This window comes from Aulonocara stuartgranti, assembly GCF_965226115.1.
Source record: "Aulonocara stuartgranti genome assembly, chromosome: 15".
Lineage (NCBI taxonomy): Eukaryota > Metazoa > Chordata > Actinopteri > Cichliformes > Cichlidae > Aulonocara > Aulonocara stuartgranti.
In genome coordinates, this window is record NC_138951.1 from 17,017,999 (window position 1) to 17,035,102 (window position 17,104).

The 17,104-nt window shown below is 42.2% G+C and overlaps 1 protein-coding gene across 1 annotated transcript in view; it reads right to left on the bottom strand.

Moving 5' to 3' along the window:
- The window catches only part of susd6 (sushi domain containing 6), a 33,878-nt gene that overhangs the window by 2,785 nt on the left and 13,989 nt on the right, over positions 1-17,104 (bottom strand). Inside the window, exons 3-6 of the mRNA XM_082506135.1 lie at positions 2,268-2,465; positions 1,567-1,761; positions 1,299-1,437; positions 85-557 (exon numbers count right to left, since the gene is read on the bottom strand). Coding sequence (XP_082362261.1) covers positions 85-557; positions 1,299-1,437; positions 1,567-1,761; positions 2,268-2,465 — 1,005 coding nt within the window. The remainder of the gene's footprint in view (positions 1-84; positions 558-1,298; positions 1,438-1,566; positions 1,762-2,267; positions 2,466-17,104) is intronic.

Consider the following 17,104-nt stretch of genomic DNA (forward strand, 5'->3'; position numbering starts at 1 on the left):
CTATGGAATATATATGAACACAGTTAGACCAATGCAGCTACAACTTAAAAATCAGAGAAAAATGAGCAGACTGCATTGTCTTACCATCACAAAAATCATCTGTTGAGGTGACAGAAAGCAGGCTGTGCTGGTCGCTGCTGTCAGAGTCTCTACGGAGAGGTAGGGGACCTGCGCATGCACCCCCAGGGTGCTCTGTAATCCATGATGATGAAGAGGAGGAAGAGGGAGCCTGGTGAACCAACACCGTCTCTGCATGACGGCGGGAGGAGAAGGATGAAGAGGAGGTGGATGGGAGACAGAAGTCTAAGTCTCTGTGGTGGCGGGTTCTCCTGGAGCTTTGACCTCCTGTGGCTCCCTGAGGAAGCCCCTCAGAGAGCACAATAGGAACTCTAGACTCTGGAGGGACTGGAGGCGGCGGTGAAGAAGGAGGAGGAAGAGAACCGGAAGGGCCACATGGTCCACTGCTTCCATATACTGCCTCTTCATAGGAGGGCAGGGTCACCTGTACACCCTCCACCATGATGGAGCTGGCTTGGCCCGACACACCCTGCTCCCTCCTGATAAACAGACATGAAGAAAGAATGAAAAGTGTGAACCAGGTGAATCACCAAACCAAGTCCATGTTCAAGCTGAAACCACAGCTGGTTAGTTACGCAGATGGCAGTAACTCATAACATAGGTTATGTTTCATTACTAAGGAATTCAAGAAATGCTAACCTGCGCAACTAGTCAAACATAAACTTTTTATGATTCGAGCCAACCAAAACATCTGAATGATGGGTGTGTCACAGAACGATTGTGTTCATTTATGGCACAAAGGTTAAGCTTCCGAAAGTTTCCATGTAAGACTGATATGATATATATATTTTCAACAAACAAAACACAAACAGAGCCACACAGAGGCTGAAAAGTCTTTACCGGGCTGTAAAATGTGACTAAATCTAAAGCCTGATGTCATTTCAAGTAATCACACTTTACTGGCCAATTTTATTGATGTTTTCGGAGGAGCAACTTCCCTGAAACCAGCTTTACAATGGAGTCCATTAAGAAGAGATGAGCAACTATGTTTTGCAACAAGGATATGAACACAATTTATTCAATTGTCTTAGAAAATACCCTCTAAAATTTTACATAAGGTCCTGAAATTTATGAAACCACAACTAAAAATGCCTTCAGTCGATTGAGAAACTATACGACTGCGTAGAAGCGGCGTTTTTGTTATCAGCAACATATCCAACTAATTTTTTATCGTGAAGTATTTGCTGGTGTGAGACTGCAGCAAAGTTTATGTGTCTTACCTGTTGTGATGAATAGACTTGAGCTTTGGTTGTACAAGAACAAACAGCACCACTAAAAGCAGGACGAATGCCACAGAGCCGGCTGTGATTATCACAATAGACAGAGCAGGTGTACCCAGTGGAGAACTCGGTTCCTTCTCTGAGAGGACAAAACAAGACGTAGAGGAAGTGAGAATGTGATCTGCTGATTTTAACATATCTGCAACTGGTTATGCATGCTCATGAAGAGAGCTATAACAGCTAACAGAGATTAGCTGAGATGGCAGACCTTCTGTGAGTCGGCAGCTAATCTGCATGGGACGGTCCCACTCGCCATTCCGACAGGTGAGGAACTTGTACTCTCCCTTCAGAGCGTAACCCTCGGCGCAGAAGTACTCGATGACGGTGCCTTCAATCAGAGGGCTGCAGTGAGTCGGATGACAACGGTAGCCCCCGTTTTCTGGTTGGGTAGGGAGTGAACATACTGGAGAGAGAGACAGGCAATAGAGATTTTATGTTTGTTGTTGAAAATGTGTTCACTGTTATTTACTACATGTGTACTTATTTAATTCCTTTGGCTTGAGTTCTCAGAATTAAGCTAAATTTTCTAAAGAGGTCTGACACTTCAGATCTGGTACAGCCATGTCTCTTATGAGCACGTGATCAATGTTAGAAGTAATAAAAGTCGCCTTATAGGGAAGACATTAAGAGTAAATAAACTATAAAATACAAATATGTATGACAGCAATACAAATATCCATACACATCCTCCCAGCCCTGCCTACATAAGTGCATACGCAATATTAAAAAATAATTTGCGCGTTTTATCAGCATAAAGAAAAGTGCCTTTCTTATGTGCAAAATCAGCTAAAAATGTGGATTTTGACCACAAAATTGACAGTACGCTACTTGAAGTCGCATTAAAAACACTAAATTGCATTGCTTGTCTGCTTTATCACAGGTATATTTGCATGTTTGAAGCTTATTTACCATTGTTTTTGATGCAGCGTAGCAGTTGTTGGGACCAGGTTCCAGAAGTGGTACACACGATGGATCTGGATCCAGACTCGGCAATGTATCCAGACTCGCAGCCATACACTAACACAGTGCCAGGTGGGAAAGAGCCCCGGTTGGATTCAGTCTGGTTCAGCAGGTATCCGTGCTGCACACCAGGTGGGTGCTGACAACCTGAAGATACAAAAACAAGTCAAAGAAATAATTATTAGTGGGCTGCTTAAGTTGTCAGTGGAGAACCTCTTCTGAGCAAGACGTAAACAGGATCTGAGAACTCTTCCCCTCACTTACTTAGGGAACTGCCAGCTGCAGGCCAGCATCCAATTTGGGATCTTGATCCATATAAAGCGATTATAAATTATGTAACTAAATGAAGCTGAAACTCCTTCTGGAAATGATGTACATCTTAAGGATCAATTCATGTAGAATTTTCCAATTTATAGGGCTTACAAGGAAACAGGAAGTGTTTGACTGAGAAGTTGCTGGGTTATCTGAAGAATAATTTACCATTATTGTGCCAAATTTATGAATTAAACAGTTTGTGTTCTGTCCGACTCCATCAAAGTTTAACAGGGACCCATTTTCCGTTGACTAAAATTTTAGTGGTAGATTAATGCTGCTGGAATATAGTGCTGTCCTTTCATTACTCTGACATAAACTGCATCTTGGTCTCCCCTGCAGGCGACTGCCACAGGGTCAAACAACTTTTCAGAGGGAGCCTCTGTCAAATTGACAGGTTGAGCTTATAATTAAAGCTCTGTGGTATTGTTACTTGAAACTAGGCTGCTTTTACAACAGCAAGAGAGAAGCACTGTATCAACATGACAAGTTAGGTGGAGACAGCCGTGCTGTGCATCTTAGAGAATACCTCAAGAGCCTACAGTGGATTAAAATGTCACAAGGAGCTTCATACAGATCTAATTTCTCTTGATTATTTGCTGTTCATTAAACCGTTTTCAGCCCACGCTAACATTGGTTCTATCTGTCTGGCAGAGAGACAGAGTCTTTAGCGAGGCTCATTTGCTCCGTGCTAATGACAGACTTGAAGCTCTAAGCCAGCCAATAAACACAAGATGAGTCAGAAGACCTAAAGTTAATCGAGCTTTGATCCACCTTCCTGTGCTCCATATATCACACATACATACTGCAGTGACACGGCAACTGCTCTTTGCGTCTTGTGCGTGTTAGAGTGAATTTGTGCTGCACTCCCACTGCCATGTTAATACATGCAGGCAACAAGAGCTGGTACTGGCGAGAGCAGAGCCTGTAAATCCAGCCGATCTGACATCAACATTGCAACACCTGTGTAAATTGAGACAGCAGGAGACTGACTTTGCTTTCGGTATGACTGAAAAAAGATATGCGGATCATACACATACATTTTTATTACCACCCATGTGACCCATTTGGAGGGAGGTCGGGTATTTTTCCAATAAACACTTAAACCCCTTTGGGCAATAATGTATAAATTAATTTTGTCATAATAAGTGAAGGATTTTTTTTTTGTCTTTTAATCCGTACATCATATTTGTCTGATTTATTGATTTGAATTATACACTGTGTTGTGGCTTTTTTTTTACTAACAAGTAAAATTAAACACTCAACACAAAAACATTAATAATGCCATCAGCGCTAATGACCATATGGCTCATTATTTAATCCCTGGTCTGAGTACTTATAAAATCATATTAGCCAAGGTCTAATGCAGTGCTTTATCACTTGCTTGACATAAACAAACACACCAACACCACAAACAGGCACTTTGTCTTGCCTCTTGTGTGTGTGTGTGTGTATAGAGATTGAAAGAGAGACTATTTCCACAGCAGTGCCTCGAACATCCTGTAATCTCCGTAGAGAAATGCCGCTCTAAGCTGGCAGCACAAGATTAAATGCAAACACTCTAAATGTGCGAGTGCCTACTCATACACAACAAACATGCGCGCGCGCGCGCGCGCACACACACACACACACACACACACACACACAAAGTCAACACCCAGAAACAAGGCACACCCTGAGCTCGTGGGTGTGTGTGTTTGGGTGTTTTGAGCAGAACAAAACATGCAGTTACCATAACATTATTGTATGTATATTCTAAAATTATAAGTACAGTTTTAGATATAAAATTGAAGATAATGAGGTTGACATTAAACCCTCTTTACTTTCAAATCATCTAATTTTATCAGCAGAAGCTAGCAATTATTTTTCATTATGGCTTAAGCTCAAGATAACATTGTTATTATCTTGAATAACTAACTATTTAGAACATAGCACCCTGAAAAATGCTGATTAAAGTTTCCCAAAAGGACAGATGATATCACCAGATTAGCAGCTGCACCCTGTCAAGTCTCCAAAAGTCAAAGATGATGTAAGACAAAGAAACACACAAATGTTTCACATTTGGTTTTACTGAAACATCTCATTTGGTTTTAATATAATTGCTCCTACATTCATTTTCTTGATTGCTTAGTTTTTTAATCAAATACTAATTATGCTCTAGTTAGCTTCTATAGTACACAGATTTAATACAGAACACACATCTCAAAATGTAATTAGATGATCCATCCTGAATCTCAAGTTCAAAAACATGATTACAGCAGCTACCTAAATTAAAATCTACAATCCAAACAGACACAAACATGTTGGCTTTGATAGGCAGGATCTGTAAAGAGATATTTAAAGAGCTGCCTTAATGTACTGAAAGAGATTACCAGTAATAATCAGACCCTAACAATGAGCTGGAGTTTCCTTACAAGAAATGCCAAGCTTTGTGTGTTAAAGTAGTATCAAGTGTTCACACTCACACACAGTCACGCTTTCTCCTACACATACAAACACTGTCTGCACTTATTTCAGGATGCCATTTGACACCATGACTCGGTCCCTGAACTGCTTGTGGGTGATTAAAGGACCTCTGAGTAAAGGATGGTAGTAACGGAGGTGGTAAGGTGATGAATTAATGACCCTGGGCTGAAAGGCAGCAGGGAACAAAAAAAAGGCCTGAGGGGGCATTTTGGGGCAACAGCCTTTAGCCACTGTTTTGATCTTTTGTGGTGCACTGCAAGGTAGTCAATAGCAGTGCAGAAGACAGATCAGTGGTAATTGCATTCATCCTTTTGTTCTTTTGAATGTTTTCTTATCTGCAGGACTGCTTCAGATACAAATGCATCTGAATATGCATCTGCATATTAATGTAAGTTGAGTTAATGCTATTCTTCAACAAATGCAGATTTAAAAAAATAGATGCACTATGCCAATACCTTAAACCTATTACAACAAAGGCTTCCTCTGTTCTCTCTCTTTATTCTATAGTAATGAGTTCAGACTGCATACTGTATTTAAATGTGCTGCTTGATAAAAAAATAATGAGCCGAAAAACACAGAAGAGACCAGAGAATGAGTTTAATCTGGCTTTATCTCAAATCATGTATAATACTTGTGAGTGAAGAATGAGAGGCTCGCTCTTCTTGTAACTTTAAGCACATACACTTTTGTTTATGTTGTTGGTAAGTCAACAAGGCTCCTGCATGATCATGGTGTTAGCTGACAGGGCAGTAAGAAACTGTTCCAATGACAGGCTTAGATTGTTCAGGTCACACAGTTTACTGAAGTCAGGCCAGTCTGAATGAACCCCGTAGGCAATGAAATGCATGGCAATGTGGGAACTTCTGCTCCATTAAGAAGCCCAGCAAACTAAGTGCTTTCAGTCAAGGCAGGAAAAACCTGAACTGCATATGAGCTCTGTGAGAGTTCCATTATTGGAGTTTTCATTTGCATCTGCTACACCAAGACTAGCATTCACAAAGAAAATCAGTGACAAGCCTTTGCTTGTCACGACAGAAACAGCCCAGAATATTTTTACAAACTGCAGAGGAACACAGTGTGGTTCCCTGTACTATTGTAAGGATGATTTAAACAGCATCAGATACCTCTATTATCTACCCAGATTGAACAACACAAGTAAGAATTTGTGGAAAAGACTGTAAATGTATCTTTTTTTCAATATGTCAGCTTTGGTCTCAGGAAGGTTCTCGTATAAAGCTTAAGACAAAACTATTAAAACGGTGCTATGAAATTACTTAGCTGTTCAAGTGATAATAAAAGTAATTCTGTGTTGCATTATAGTGCTAACATGGACTCAGGTATGGGTAAAATACACATGCACACACACGCGCTTTTTCCCTTACTGGATCCTTTGGGAATAGAGAAACTCAAATGGATGACAGCTTAAAAAGTGAAAATGATGAAAAAGATCTGGAAAATAAAGAAACGTCAAAAGGAAGTGGAGCAGTGAAGAAATTTGACTTAAACCCATACCCTCATGGGACTGTACTTGTCAAAACTAGTTTGAGCCTACCTGAGGGTCAAATATATAATTATATTCAACTGCAAAAAGAGCACAGATGGGGAAAAGAAGTACTTCTGAAAATTACCAAAGAAGATAGAGGTGACGTTTAGAAGCGGTAAAGAAAATAACGAGAAGCAGTAAAATCATAAAATACTGACAGGAATATGCACTCATCATGAGATAAACAGAACAGGAGGAGAAGGGAGGAAGAGCGAGAGAAGGAAGAGCGCAGAAATACGTCATTACCGTGGAACATGATGGCTCTGAGCAATCACAATCCACAATGAGACATGTTGCGGCAGGTAAGTGTCAACTAACAGTCATAAGTGTGAGGGAGAGGCTCTGCACTACAGCAATGGGGAGATGAGTCTTCAGTTCATACCACACCATGGATCGGACAAGCAAAAACGGATAGAGGCTGTTAAAGGAAAGAATAAACACTCGTTTGGTGCCCAGAGATGGTGCAGTGGTAAAGATAATGTATAACCTTGCTGTTTCCCCCTTTTCCATCAGCCTCTCAGCCTAAATTGAATACTAGCTTTGAAAGCACACACTAGGAAAAATGATTAAAGCACTAAGCAATGCCAGAGTGGATTTCAGCACACCACGTTTTGTGCTTATGAAGAAGGGAATGAGTCACAGTTAAACACAAGCTGTTCTCTCGCTGGTCTGATGTTAAGAGTTTGCTCAAGAGAGCAGGTTTTTGAGAAATGTCGAAAAACAACAATGACTAAAGGAGAGTCACAAGTGCCTTGTAAAAGCCAGTGGAAGGAACAAGTGTAAAAAGCACACTTATAGAATTTCAAAAAAAAATAATACATTTGTACAAATACATTTGTGTTTAAGGATGTGGCCAACAGATTATCCCCTACTTGCCTTCATTATCCACTGAAGACCCCAGCAGTATTATGCTCCAACATTTACCATATTGAGTTAAATAAAACAAACATGTGAAAAGGTTAAAATATTAGAATAAATCTAAGAACGCAGTTGTAAGCTGACGAAAGAGCTTAGTTGCTAAAAGGTTGGGGAAACATTTGGGAGGACTGGGCCCACACAGGGCACCCATGAGGCTGAATGCTAATCCCAACATTCAGCGCCTTAAGGCTATGCTCTAGGAGACTAAGACCACGGGGGGCGTTAATATCGCCTGCCTTGCTCTAAAGTGTCGGACGGGCTGTGAATATCTCCCTTTTCCCATCTGTTACTGATGGTAGTCAGTCTGCTAAGAGCTGGAGGGGGTGGGGAATGGATTGAGGAAAACAGAAGTGGGAAAAAGGGTTTGAGCCCTCTTTGCCCCAGCAAATTAAATTTCTAATTATCCTCCATTACAAGCTGGGTGTGCTCTAAAGCAAATCAGATACTGATGACTTCTGTAGCCAACTGTCTGGTTGTTCTATGCAACAATGGGCCATAAAAGAGGGTGTGTTTTCCAGTGGGCATGTTTAAGTGTGTCAGGGAGCGAGGGAATTTGTGTGCATGGATATATGCTATGGGGGGGGGGGGGGGGGGGGGGGGGGTGCATTGGATTAAGCTCAAAACCGAAGGGATGATGATGCTCTCTTTGGCTGTGTAAATATGTTTTTGTTCATTTTTCGGCCTCCCTCCAAGTCCTCTGTTGTTGTTGTTTCTGACGACGTTGCTGTCATTTTTGGGATGGGTGTTTTTTTGTTTTTTGCCACGTTCCCCTGTCTCTCCTGCTAATCCGTGGGATTTTTAGCCAAGCTGTTGTTATTAGAGTACAGTACAGTACACCAGAGCCTGTGCTGAGGGTAGCATTGGAAAGAATTAGTGGTCTCGCCAACTCATTTCTACCATTGGTAAAATCTGTTATGATTCATTTTAAATATCCAAAAAGAATAAAAAATTGACAGTGTGGTCATTGTGAAAGGTCTACCAAAAGTAAAAATATTACTAAAATGATTACTGACAGAAAACTGGTCAGTAAAAGTTTTGACTTTACCAAATTTGGTATTTGTAAAAGATTTTTCCTGGTTTATAATGGACCTCATAAACATGACTGGTCTGCACATAATTACATCAATTGGTCTAGGGTGCCTTACGCAACAGAAGTCTGTGTATTTTCCTGGCATTTTTGGCCATTTGCTAATCAAATGTATTCCATGCTTTAGTAAATTAAACTCCACTTAAAAAGGTCAAAAAATTTTCAGCGTCTTGGTTATTTTCATCTGGTGGGAGGATAACACATCTTTAGTGGTTTCCACATGTTGGGAAAAACCCTATTATTGTGAAGTCATGACAGTGAAAGCATTTCATAATTTGGTCATGTAGGCACGAAACTAGAATCAAATCAAATCAAATCACTTTTTATTGTCACATCACATGTGCAGGCACACTGGCACAGCACATGCGAGTGAAATTCTTGTGTGCGAGCCCCACAAGCAACAGAGATGTGCAAACACAACAACACAAACGAGCAAAATACAAGAATGGCCAACCTGAAACTAATAAATATATGTACAATATATAATAGTGTATGCATTTCTGGATGTGTATACTAAATATTTTCCTACGTGTGTGTGTGTGTGTGTGTGTGTGTGTGTGTGTATACACATTTTTACAAATTAAATAGTAAAAAAATAAAATAAAATAATAATAATAATAATAATAAAATATATAAAATATACAGAGTTGAATATGTGCAAAACAAGTGGCATTTATATACAGTGTGGAGTGCATAATGTTGAAGTTCCAGTAGTGAAGCTGAGGTGTCTATGACGTGTTCAGCAGTCTGATGGCCTGATGGAAAAAGCTGTCTCTCAGTCTGCTGGTACGGGACCGGATGCTGCAGAACCTCCTTCCTGATGGAAGCAGTCTGAACAGTTTATGGCTGGGGTGACTGGAGTCCTTGATGATCCTCCCCGCTTTCCTCAGGCAGCGCTTCCTGTAGATGTCTTGGAGGGAGGGAAGCTCACCTCCAATTATCCGTTCAGAGCACCGCACTACTCGCTGGAGAGCTTTGCAGTTGTAGGCGGTGCTGTTGCCATACCAGGTGGTGATGCATCCAGTGAGGATGCTCTCAATGGCACAGCGATAGAAGGTCCTGAGGATGCGGGGGCTCATGCCGAATCTTTTCAGTCTCCTGAGAAAGAAGAGGCGCTGCTGCGCCTTCTTCACTGTTTTGTTTGTGTGTACTGACCACGTAAGATCGTCAGCCAGGTGTACGCCAAGGAACCGGAAGCTGCTCACTCTCTCCACAGCAGCGCCGTTGATGGTGATGGGGGTGTGTACTTCTCTGCACCTCCGGAAGTCCACTATCAACTCCTTTGTCTTTGCGACGTTGAGGGTGAGATGGTTGTCTTGACACCAGTGGGTCAGGGCGCTGACCTCCTCCCTGTAAGCCGTCTCATCACCGTTGGTGATAAGACCCACCACTGTAGTGTCGTCCGCAAACTTCACAATGATGTTGGAGCTGTTAGTGGCTGTGCAGTCGTAGGTGTAGAGTGAGTACAGGAGAGGGCTCAGTACACACCCCTGTGGAGCACCAGTGTTCAGTGTGATGGGGGATGAGGTGATGCTGCCCAGTCTGACCACCTGGCGTCTGTCAGACAGGAAGCTAAGGATCCAGCTGCAGAGGGAGCTGCTCAGTCCTAGATCCTGCAATTTCCTGTCCAGCTTCGAGGGAACGATGGTATTGATTGCTGAGCTGTAATCTACAAACAGCATCCTCACATACGTGTCTCTCTTCTCCAGGTGTGACAGGGCAGTGTGTAGTGTCAGGGCTATGGCATCATCAGTGGACCTGTTGTGGCGGTATGCAAACTGTAGAGGGTCCAGTGAGTCGGGTAGTGCAGAGCAGATGAAGTCCCTGACCAGCTTCTCGAAGCATTTGCTTACGATGGGGGTCAGGGCTACAGGTCGCCAGTCGTTCAATGAGGAGATGGTGGAGGATTTGGGTACAGGGACGATGGTGGCCATTTTGAAGCAGGCTGGGACTACAGACAGAGAGAGGGAAAGGTTGAAGATGTGCGTGAACACTCCAGCCAGCTGAGCTGCGCATGACCTGAGGACGCGGCCGGGAATCCCGTCCGGACCAGTAGCTTTGCGTGCGTTCACCTTCCTGAAGCACTTCCGCACATCCTCCTCAGACACAGTGTGCGCACTGACGTCATCCGCGGTGCGCACACTGTCCGGTCTCATGGTGTTCGCTGTGTCGAATCTAGCGTAGAATACGTTTAGATCCTCACACAGAGAGGCCGTGGTCTGCGGTGTGCTGGTTTTCCCTCTAAAGTCTGTGATCGTGTTTAGTCCCTGCCACATACTCCGAGGGTTGTCAAACTGTTGTTCCACCCTGTCCCTGTACTCACGTTTGGCTGCTTTGATCGTCTTCCGGAGTTGGTAATGTGCGTGTTTGTAGTCCGATGTGTTCGCGGAGGCAAAGGCGGTGTTCCGTGCCGCCAGTGCCGCGCGAACATCTCCGTTAATCCAGGGTTTTTGATTTGGGAAGGATTTGACTGTTCTGGATGGGACGACATCTTCCACGCATTTCCTGATAAATCCACAGACTGAGTCTGTGTATTCATCAATGTCTCTGGCGGCCACGTGAAACATTTCCCAGTCCGCGTGATCAAAACAGTCCCGCAGCGCAGACTCCGATTGGTCCGTCCAACAGTGCACCGCCCTCCGGGTTGGAGCTTCCTGTTTCAGCTTCTGCCTGTAGGCGGGCAGGAGCAGGATGGAGCAGTGATCTGATTGGCCGAATGGGGCGCGGGGGAGGGCTTTGTACGCATCCCGGAAAGAGGTGTAACAGTGGTCGAGTTGCCGGTTTCCACGTGTGTTGAAAAGGATGTGTTGATGGAGTTTTGGTGAGACTTTCTTCAGGTTTCCCTTATTAAAGTCTCCGGCTGTGATAAACGCTGCCTTTATTAGAAGTTATTAGATGAGTCATTGCTTCTGCATAATGTGACACAACATCCTATGTGTAATACTTATTCTTTCACACACATTCAAGCAAAGCAGAGAGACATCTCACACAGTATACAGTGACACAACGAGTACGCCGACCTAGGTGGGTGATATGTAACATCCGATGCTTGTTATGTGAGCGACAGATAATAGCAGTGTCCTGTTGTACTAAAAACCCTGATACACTGAAACACACAGTCCTACTCAAATCATACTCCACTTAGAATATGTAAAGGCTGGGCTTAAAGAGAAAGAAAGAGCACAAAAAATGAAAAAGAAAAAATATTGGAAATGAAACTAAAGAAAAAAATATTTAAAAAAAAAACAGTGAACTTCTATTACTGTAGCATTGGAATAAATTTCAAACACAGCTGAAATCTAAAAGCATGAAACACATTTTTTAAGGTGCTGCTGATCAATGTCCTGAGCTTTAACTGGAAGATGGAAGAACATAAGAAAGGAGGGAGGTGGAGGATGAAGAAAAGGGAGGTGATGTTGCCTTTATACAATAGCCTGAGTACTCACAAATACAAGCAGTCTACTCACTATGTAAGCAGAGGTTGCAGGTATATCACAAGGTGTCTTGCACATACATTTTATCCCTGTGGTGAGAGCTGTCCAAGCTAACATTTGTCCAGAACTAGATCAGTTTTCCTCGCCTCAAAGGCTTTGATTGTGTTTATAGTAACGAGCGTTGCTATTGTTAGCTCGAGAAAACTGTGAGTTGCAGCGCTGTCTATTTGTTTCCCTCTGAAGAGACTCCAGCTCCACTATAATCAACGACAGCATCATCTTCACTACTTCTGTTATCAACCTTATTGTCGATAAAAACTAAAGCTACTTTGGCTGAATCTCATAACACACGCGCACGTCTATTTTTAGCTGGTGGCCAATCCTAAGTTGGATAAGGGGTTGGATGTGTAAATATCAATCAGAATCTGAATTTTTACTCCCTATGTATAAACACAGCTTCCCCCGACCCCCATCCCCTGATCCAGCATCAGTCAGGCTATACTTGTTTTTCTCCAAGGCCAACCACTATTGGTTATCTACACTGCTGCCAAAGCCAACGTTGTCATTTGTAGGGTAAACAGGAAACTTGCCAGAAAACATGAGTCAAACAGCTGCCAGCCTCCAAAGGAGCATTTTGCAGAAAACTTAGCCATCCAGTCGCCACTTATCTTCCTGCAGCTGCACCCCAGAGCAACTAACCCACGCTGCATCGCCTCTAAGCAGGTAGAGGCATCCTCCCCCTCCCCCTCCACACCCATTACCCCCCTGCTGTTGCAATGCATTTAGCAAGCCACGTGTGCTGCCAATACATCCCATTGTTCCTGCTCATTGAGGGATGGGGCACAGTGACAGATTTAAGCAGCGTGCCTCTGAATAGGGCAACAGACAACTTTGCATCTAAAGGGTTAAATATGCATGAGAGGCCAAGGCGACTAAGGGTAAGGGTAAGGGGGAGTACCCCTATTGTGTGACCTCAACATACAGACACACACTCACTCTCAGCCTCCATGTAACAGATGGGAGGATGTTAGAGGAGGCGAATAGTGAGCTCCCCCTTCGCTCTGCTGTTACCCTCATTGCTGAGGACAGCTGGGAGGCAGACATTCCTTCTTCTCAGCTTTCAGAGGAAAACAAAAGAGTGTGTGGGACCCCTTCTACATACACGTGCATGTGTTCAGGCACACACACACACACACACACACACACACACACACACACACACACACACACCCCTAACCAAAGCAGTGTCAGTGCAACTGTGGGTTGATCATATTTCAACAGTGTGAGCTTAACAGCCTGAAGAGGTATGAATGCTGAGCCTGGAACATTTGTTGAAGGTGAAAGTCAGGATGAAATCACCAACCCTGCTCACCAGAGCTGGCATGCTGGTGTTTTAATAGTAGCAGAGCCACTGCTGAGAGCAGTGTACGAGATATAATAGCAAAGAAATGTTATATAAAACTCGTGCTCGTGACATAAACTCAATCTGCAGCTGGCTGCTCTTTTCTGGCCAACTCATCCTTTCAGTCCTGCGTGAGCTGTTTCATTAACAGGTTCACTGCAAAAGCACAGGACACAAGTTTATTACAGACAACACACTGGCTAGAGCTAGAGATGTCCAACATATGGCCAAAGGGTTCAGTGTATTCCACTGAACAGCTTTGTAATCTGAGACATACTGACAAAACTGCACTTATTTTTATTAAGAGATTTCAGGGTGTTTTGTGAATGAATGGCTCATTAAATCTCAGTGGTTTCACAAGTAACTTATACATCTTTTCAATGAAAGGAAGGGATTTTTTAATGCACTCATTTTACTTGTCTGGCTCCTCTGAGATCAAATTGCACCGTGTTGACCCATGAACTGAAATGAGTTTGACACCTCTGGGCTAGAGGGAAAGCACGAATAAATGGAGCAGTCGTACTGCAGAGCACTGGAAGACTTAGCAAGAACAATAAATGTTTACTTCTGTTATGTCAACATCGGGTAATACAGGATTATGGTATCCTATACCTGTCAAAAAGAGAAAGGCAGGGAATACAGAAACAATGTTACCCACACTCAGACAATGCAGTCACTGTTGCAGCCTCGCTTTTACCACCAACGTAATGAAGTCCAACTGGACGAAGACAGAGCAACTGCTTGAGCAAGTCACCGAGAGGGTGGACAAATGGCATCAAGCATGAGTGTGTGTCACCTCTTAACACTTGCAGCCTGCTCTGCTGATAGAAGTGGTATGCTGTTTCTTGTCCATGTGTGCCTCACATTTTTTGTAACAGTTGGCCCATATACTTAACATACTTAGCTGACAATACACCGTTTCATGTTTCTTCAGCATAAAACCTTAAACTGTTACCAAACACTCTTAATAACAAGCTAAGAACGTCAAAGGATGTCTGTGGCAAATCTAAGAAGAAACACTGCAAGTCTGTTTACTCTGCTGTAACGATCAGTTAATTTTCTCATAAGGTTTCCCGGGGAACAATCCAGACACTTTCCGATAGACTATTTACTGTAAAGCCTGATCCATTTATACCCTTTGTTTGTTCTGTGTATAGCAGAGGCAACCTTATCTCCTAATCAGAGATACAACTGTTACAAAGAAACAGCAGCCAGCACTTTAAATTCACATATTAGCAAGCAATGAATTGTGTTCAGTATGTCAGAGGCTAACTATTTCAGAAACTGCATACACATCAGGGGCAATATAAACTTGATAATGACATCTCCACTTACTGTCAGTCCTACTGAATAGAGTAATAAAGCAAAGATGTTCCTGCCTGTATTCAACACAGACAAAAATGATTCACGACCAAAAAATTCCAGGCTCGTATGAAACAGCGATAAATACAAAATGATTCCAGTCTCGTCTTTAGTTTTAAATTGATTTCTTTGGCCAAACATCCCTGATGGAAAACACTGAATATAAAATGATGTATTTCTAAGAATATAGAAACATAATAGCTTGAAAAAAGGGTAAAAACAAAACAACAGAGTTTCAAGCGAGAAACGCAGGTTGATTTTATTATTAGTAAGTGGTCCAGAAAGAGAAGGAGAGATAACTATTGTATCATCATAAGGCAATTACAAAGTACAGTTTATACTGCTGGGTAGACCTAAAACATAGCCATTTATGGACATGAACGGCTATGTTATAAAACTCAAAGCCTGAATGGCCCTGCGGCCAGGAGGGCAACTTTACCCACACTACATTTTAGCACTGTGAATGAGAGCACAAAGAGGAAGCACAAAACAATGAACAACAAATAAGTCATTTACAAACAATAGAATAATTGTTCATATTTAGAAGTTAGCCAAGCCTCCAGTCATTAAGAGTGTCACAAGTTTCTAGTTATTTTTAAATGTGCCAAATACATTATCAAAACTAAATTGTGGGACTCCAGCGCAGCGACATAAACAACTAGTAGTAATAACTTCAGCCTACAAATGCAAGCCCCAGCTGTTCAATTTAAACATATTTAGCAAATTCATTGCATGAAAATGAAGAGCCAAAAAAACACATAATTTCTAAATCTAAGTGTGTTGGCTCACACTTTGTCAGACAAAATAAGCACTTTAAAAGACATTTCTTGACTCTGATAGATGGAAGACACCTATACAAATAGATATGCAAATACAAAAATATGATATTCAGGATATACACAAGCCGGCTTCCTGTAAATGCTAACACAATTATCCAAATGGATTCCAGGGTAGCATAAACAAACACTTTCACCATTTGGCTGCTGTTTGTCACAGAGAGCTGTTTACAAATTACGTAATAAGCACAGAGGGCATTAGAGTGGACCTAAGCCAACTGGCCACGAAATATCTCAACACTCCAACTAATGGGCTGTTTAAAGTTTGAGCGATGAGACAAGACAAAAGAAAAGAAGGAAAAAGAAACACGAAATAATGAGAAATAGACAGGAAATGCTGATTGGTAATTGGGACATTCTCCTGAGACCACAGCCAAGTTTCGTACAATGCATTCACTGCAAAGTCAGTAGCCGTGTCAAGAGGGTGAGACTAAGGGGATGTGCTTTATGTGAGAACCCATCTCAGGCCTGCAAAACAGTAAACACAAATAATACTGAAGCGTTTTCAATACTGAAAGCATGTGCAAAATCAAGCGATGGTATTTCTCTGATTTCTCTATGCAAGAACATCAGATAAGAGTCTCTTTAACCAACTGCATTTCAGTTGGTTAAAGAGAAACAGCTGTACAGCACCTCCACCCATGACAACAAGCGGTACGCATGCAGCAGGATAGCACATGTACAGCCCAGCCCTTCCCCTTGGCTCAATAACAGTAAATCTGTCAGACAAATTTTATCTTGCTTTCCATTTTTTCTGCATGAGAGTGACTGTATTTGAGCAGCCAATATGCACTTTGGAGAAGTTATTTAGTTATTAAACCAGTTGATTTTTTAAAATGAAAGCTGGAGATTAAGGAAGAGTTGCAGTAAAGCTGAAGTAACAGTTAGGGTAACAGTTAGGGTTTGTGTGGCGAGGCAGTGCATTATTCTCCCATTTTCACTGCCTCGGCACAGCTCCACATGTTGAGGCTTGAACATACACTGCACATATCTACAATGTACTTCACTTTTGCAGTTTTGGCTGAAACATGATAGGTACCATTAAAAGAGGTACTGCTGAGGTAAAAGGACAAAAACATTTCTGTATAGCCAAGTATCTTTCTATGTTTTGGAGTTGTAGCCGCTGTTCTGCTTCATGGTAAAAGCTTTCAAATGGCGATGCGTTGGAAGGCCTCATTGAAACGCAACAACAGGAAGTGCAGCTTTATTTGCCAACAGTGTCAGAGATCAACTGAGCTACAAAGCAAGATAACATTGTTTTTCCAATTATATTATGGGGGTTGGTCAAATCAGCAGAAAGCTGATCATTGGCCCCTATCACTAAAACCAAATTCCTGAACTTTTCTCGACGTTAACTCAGTGTCAGATTGTGCACACTGTAAAGTCATTGCATATATTCAAGGCAAGCTAGAGTTTCCGTTCCTCC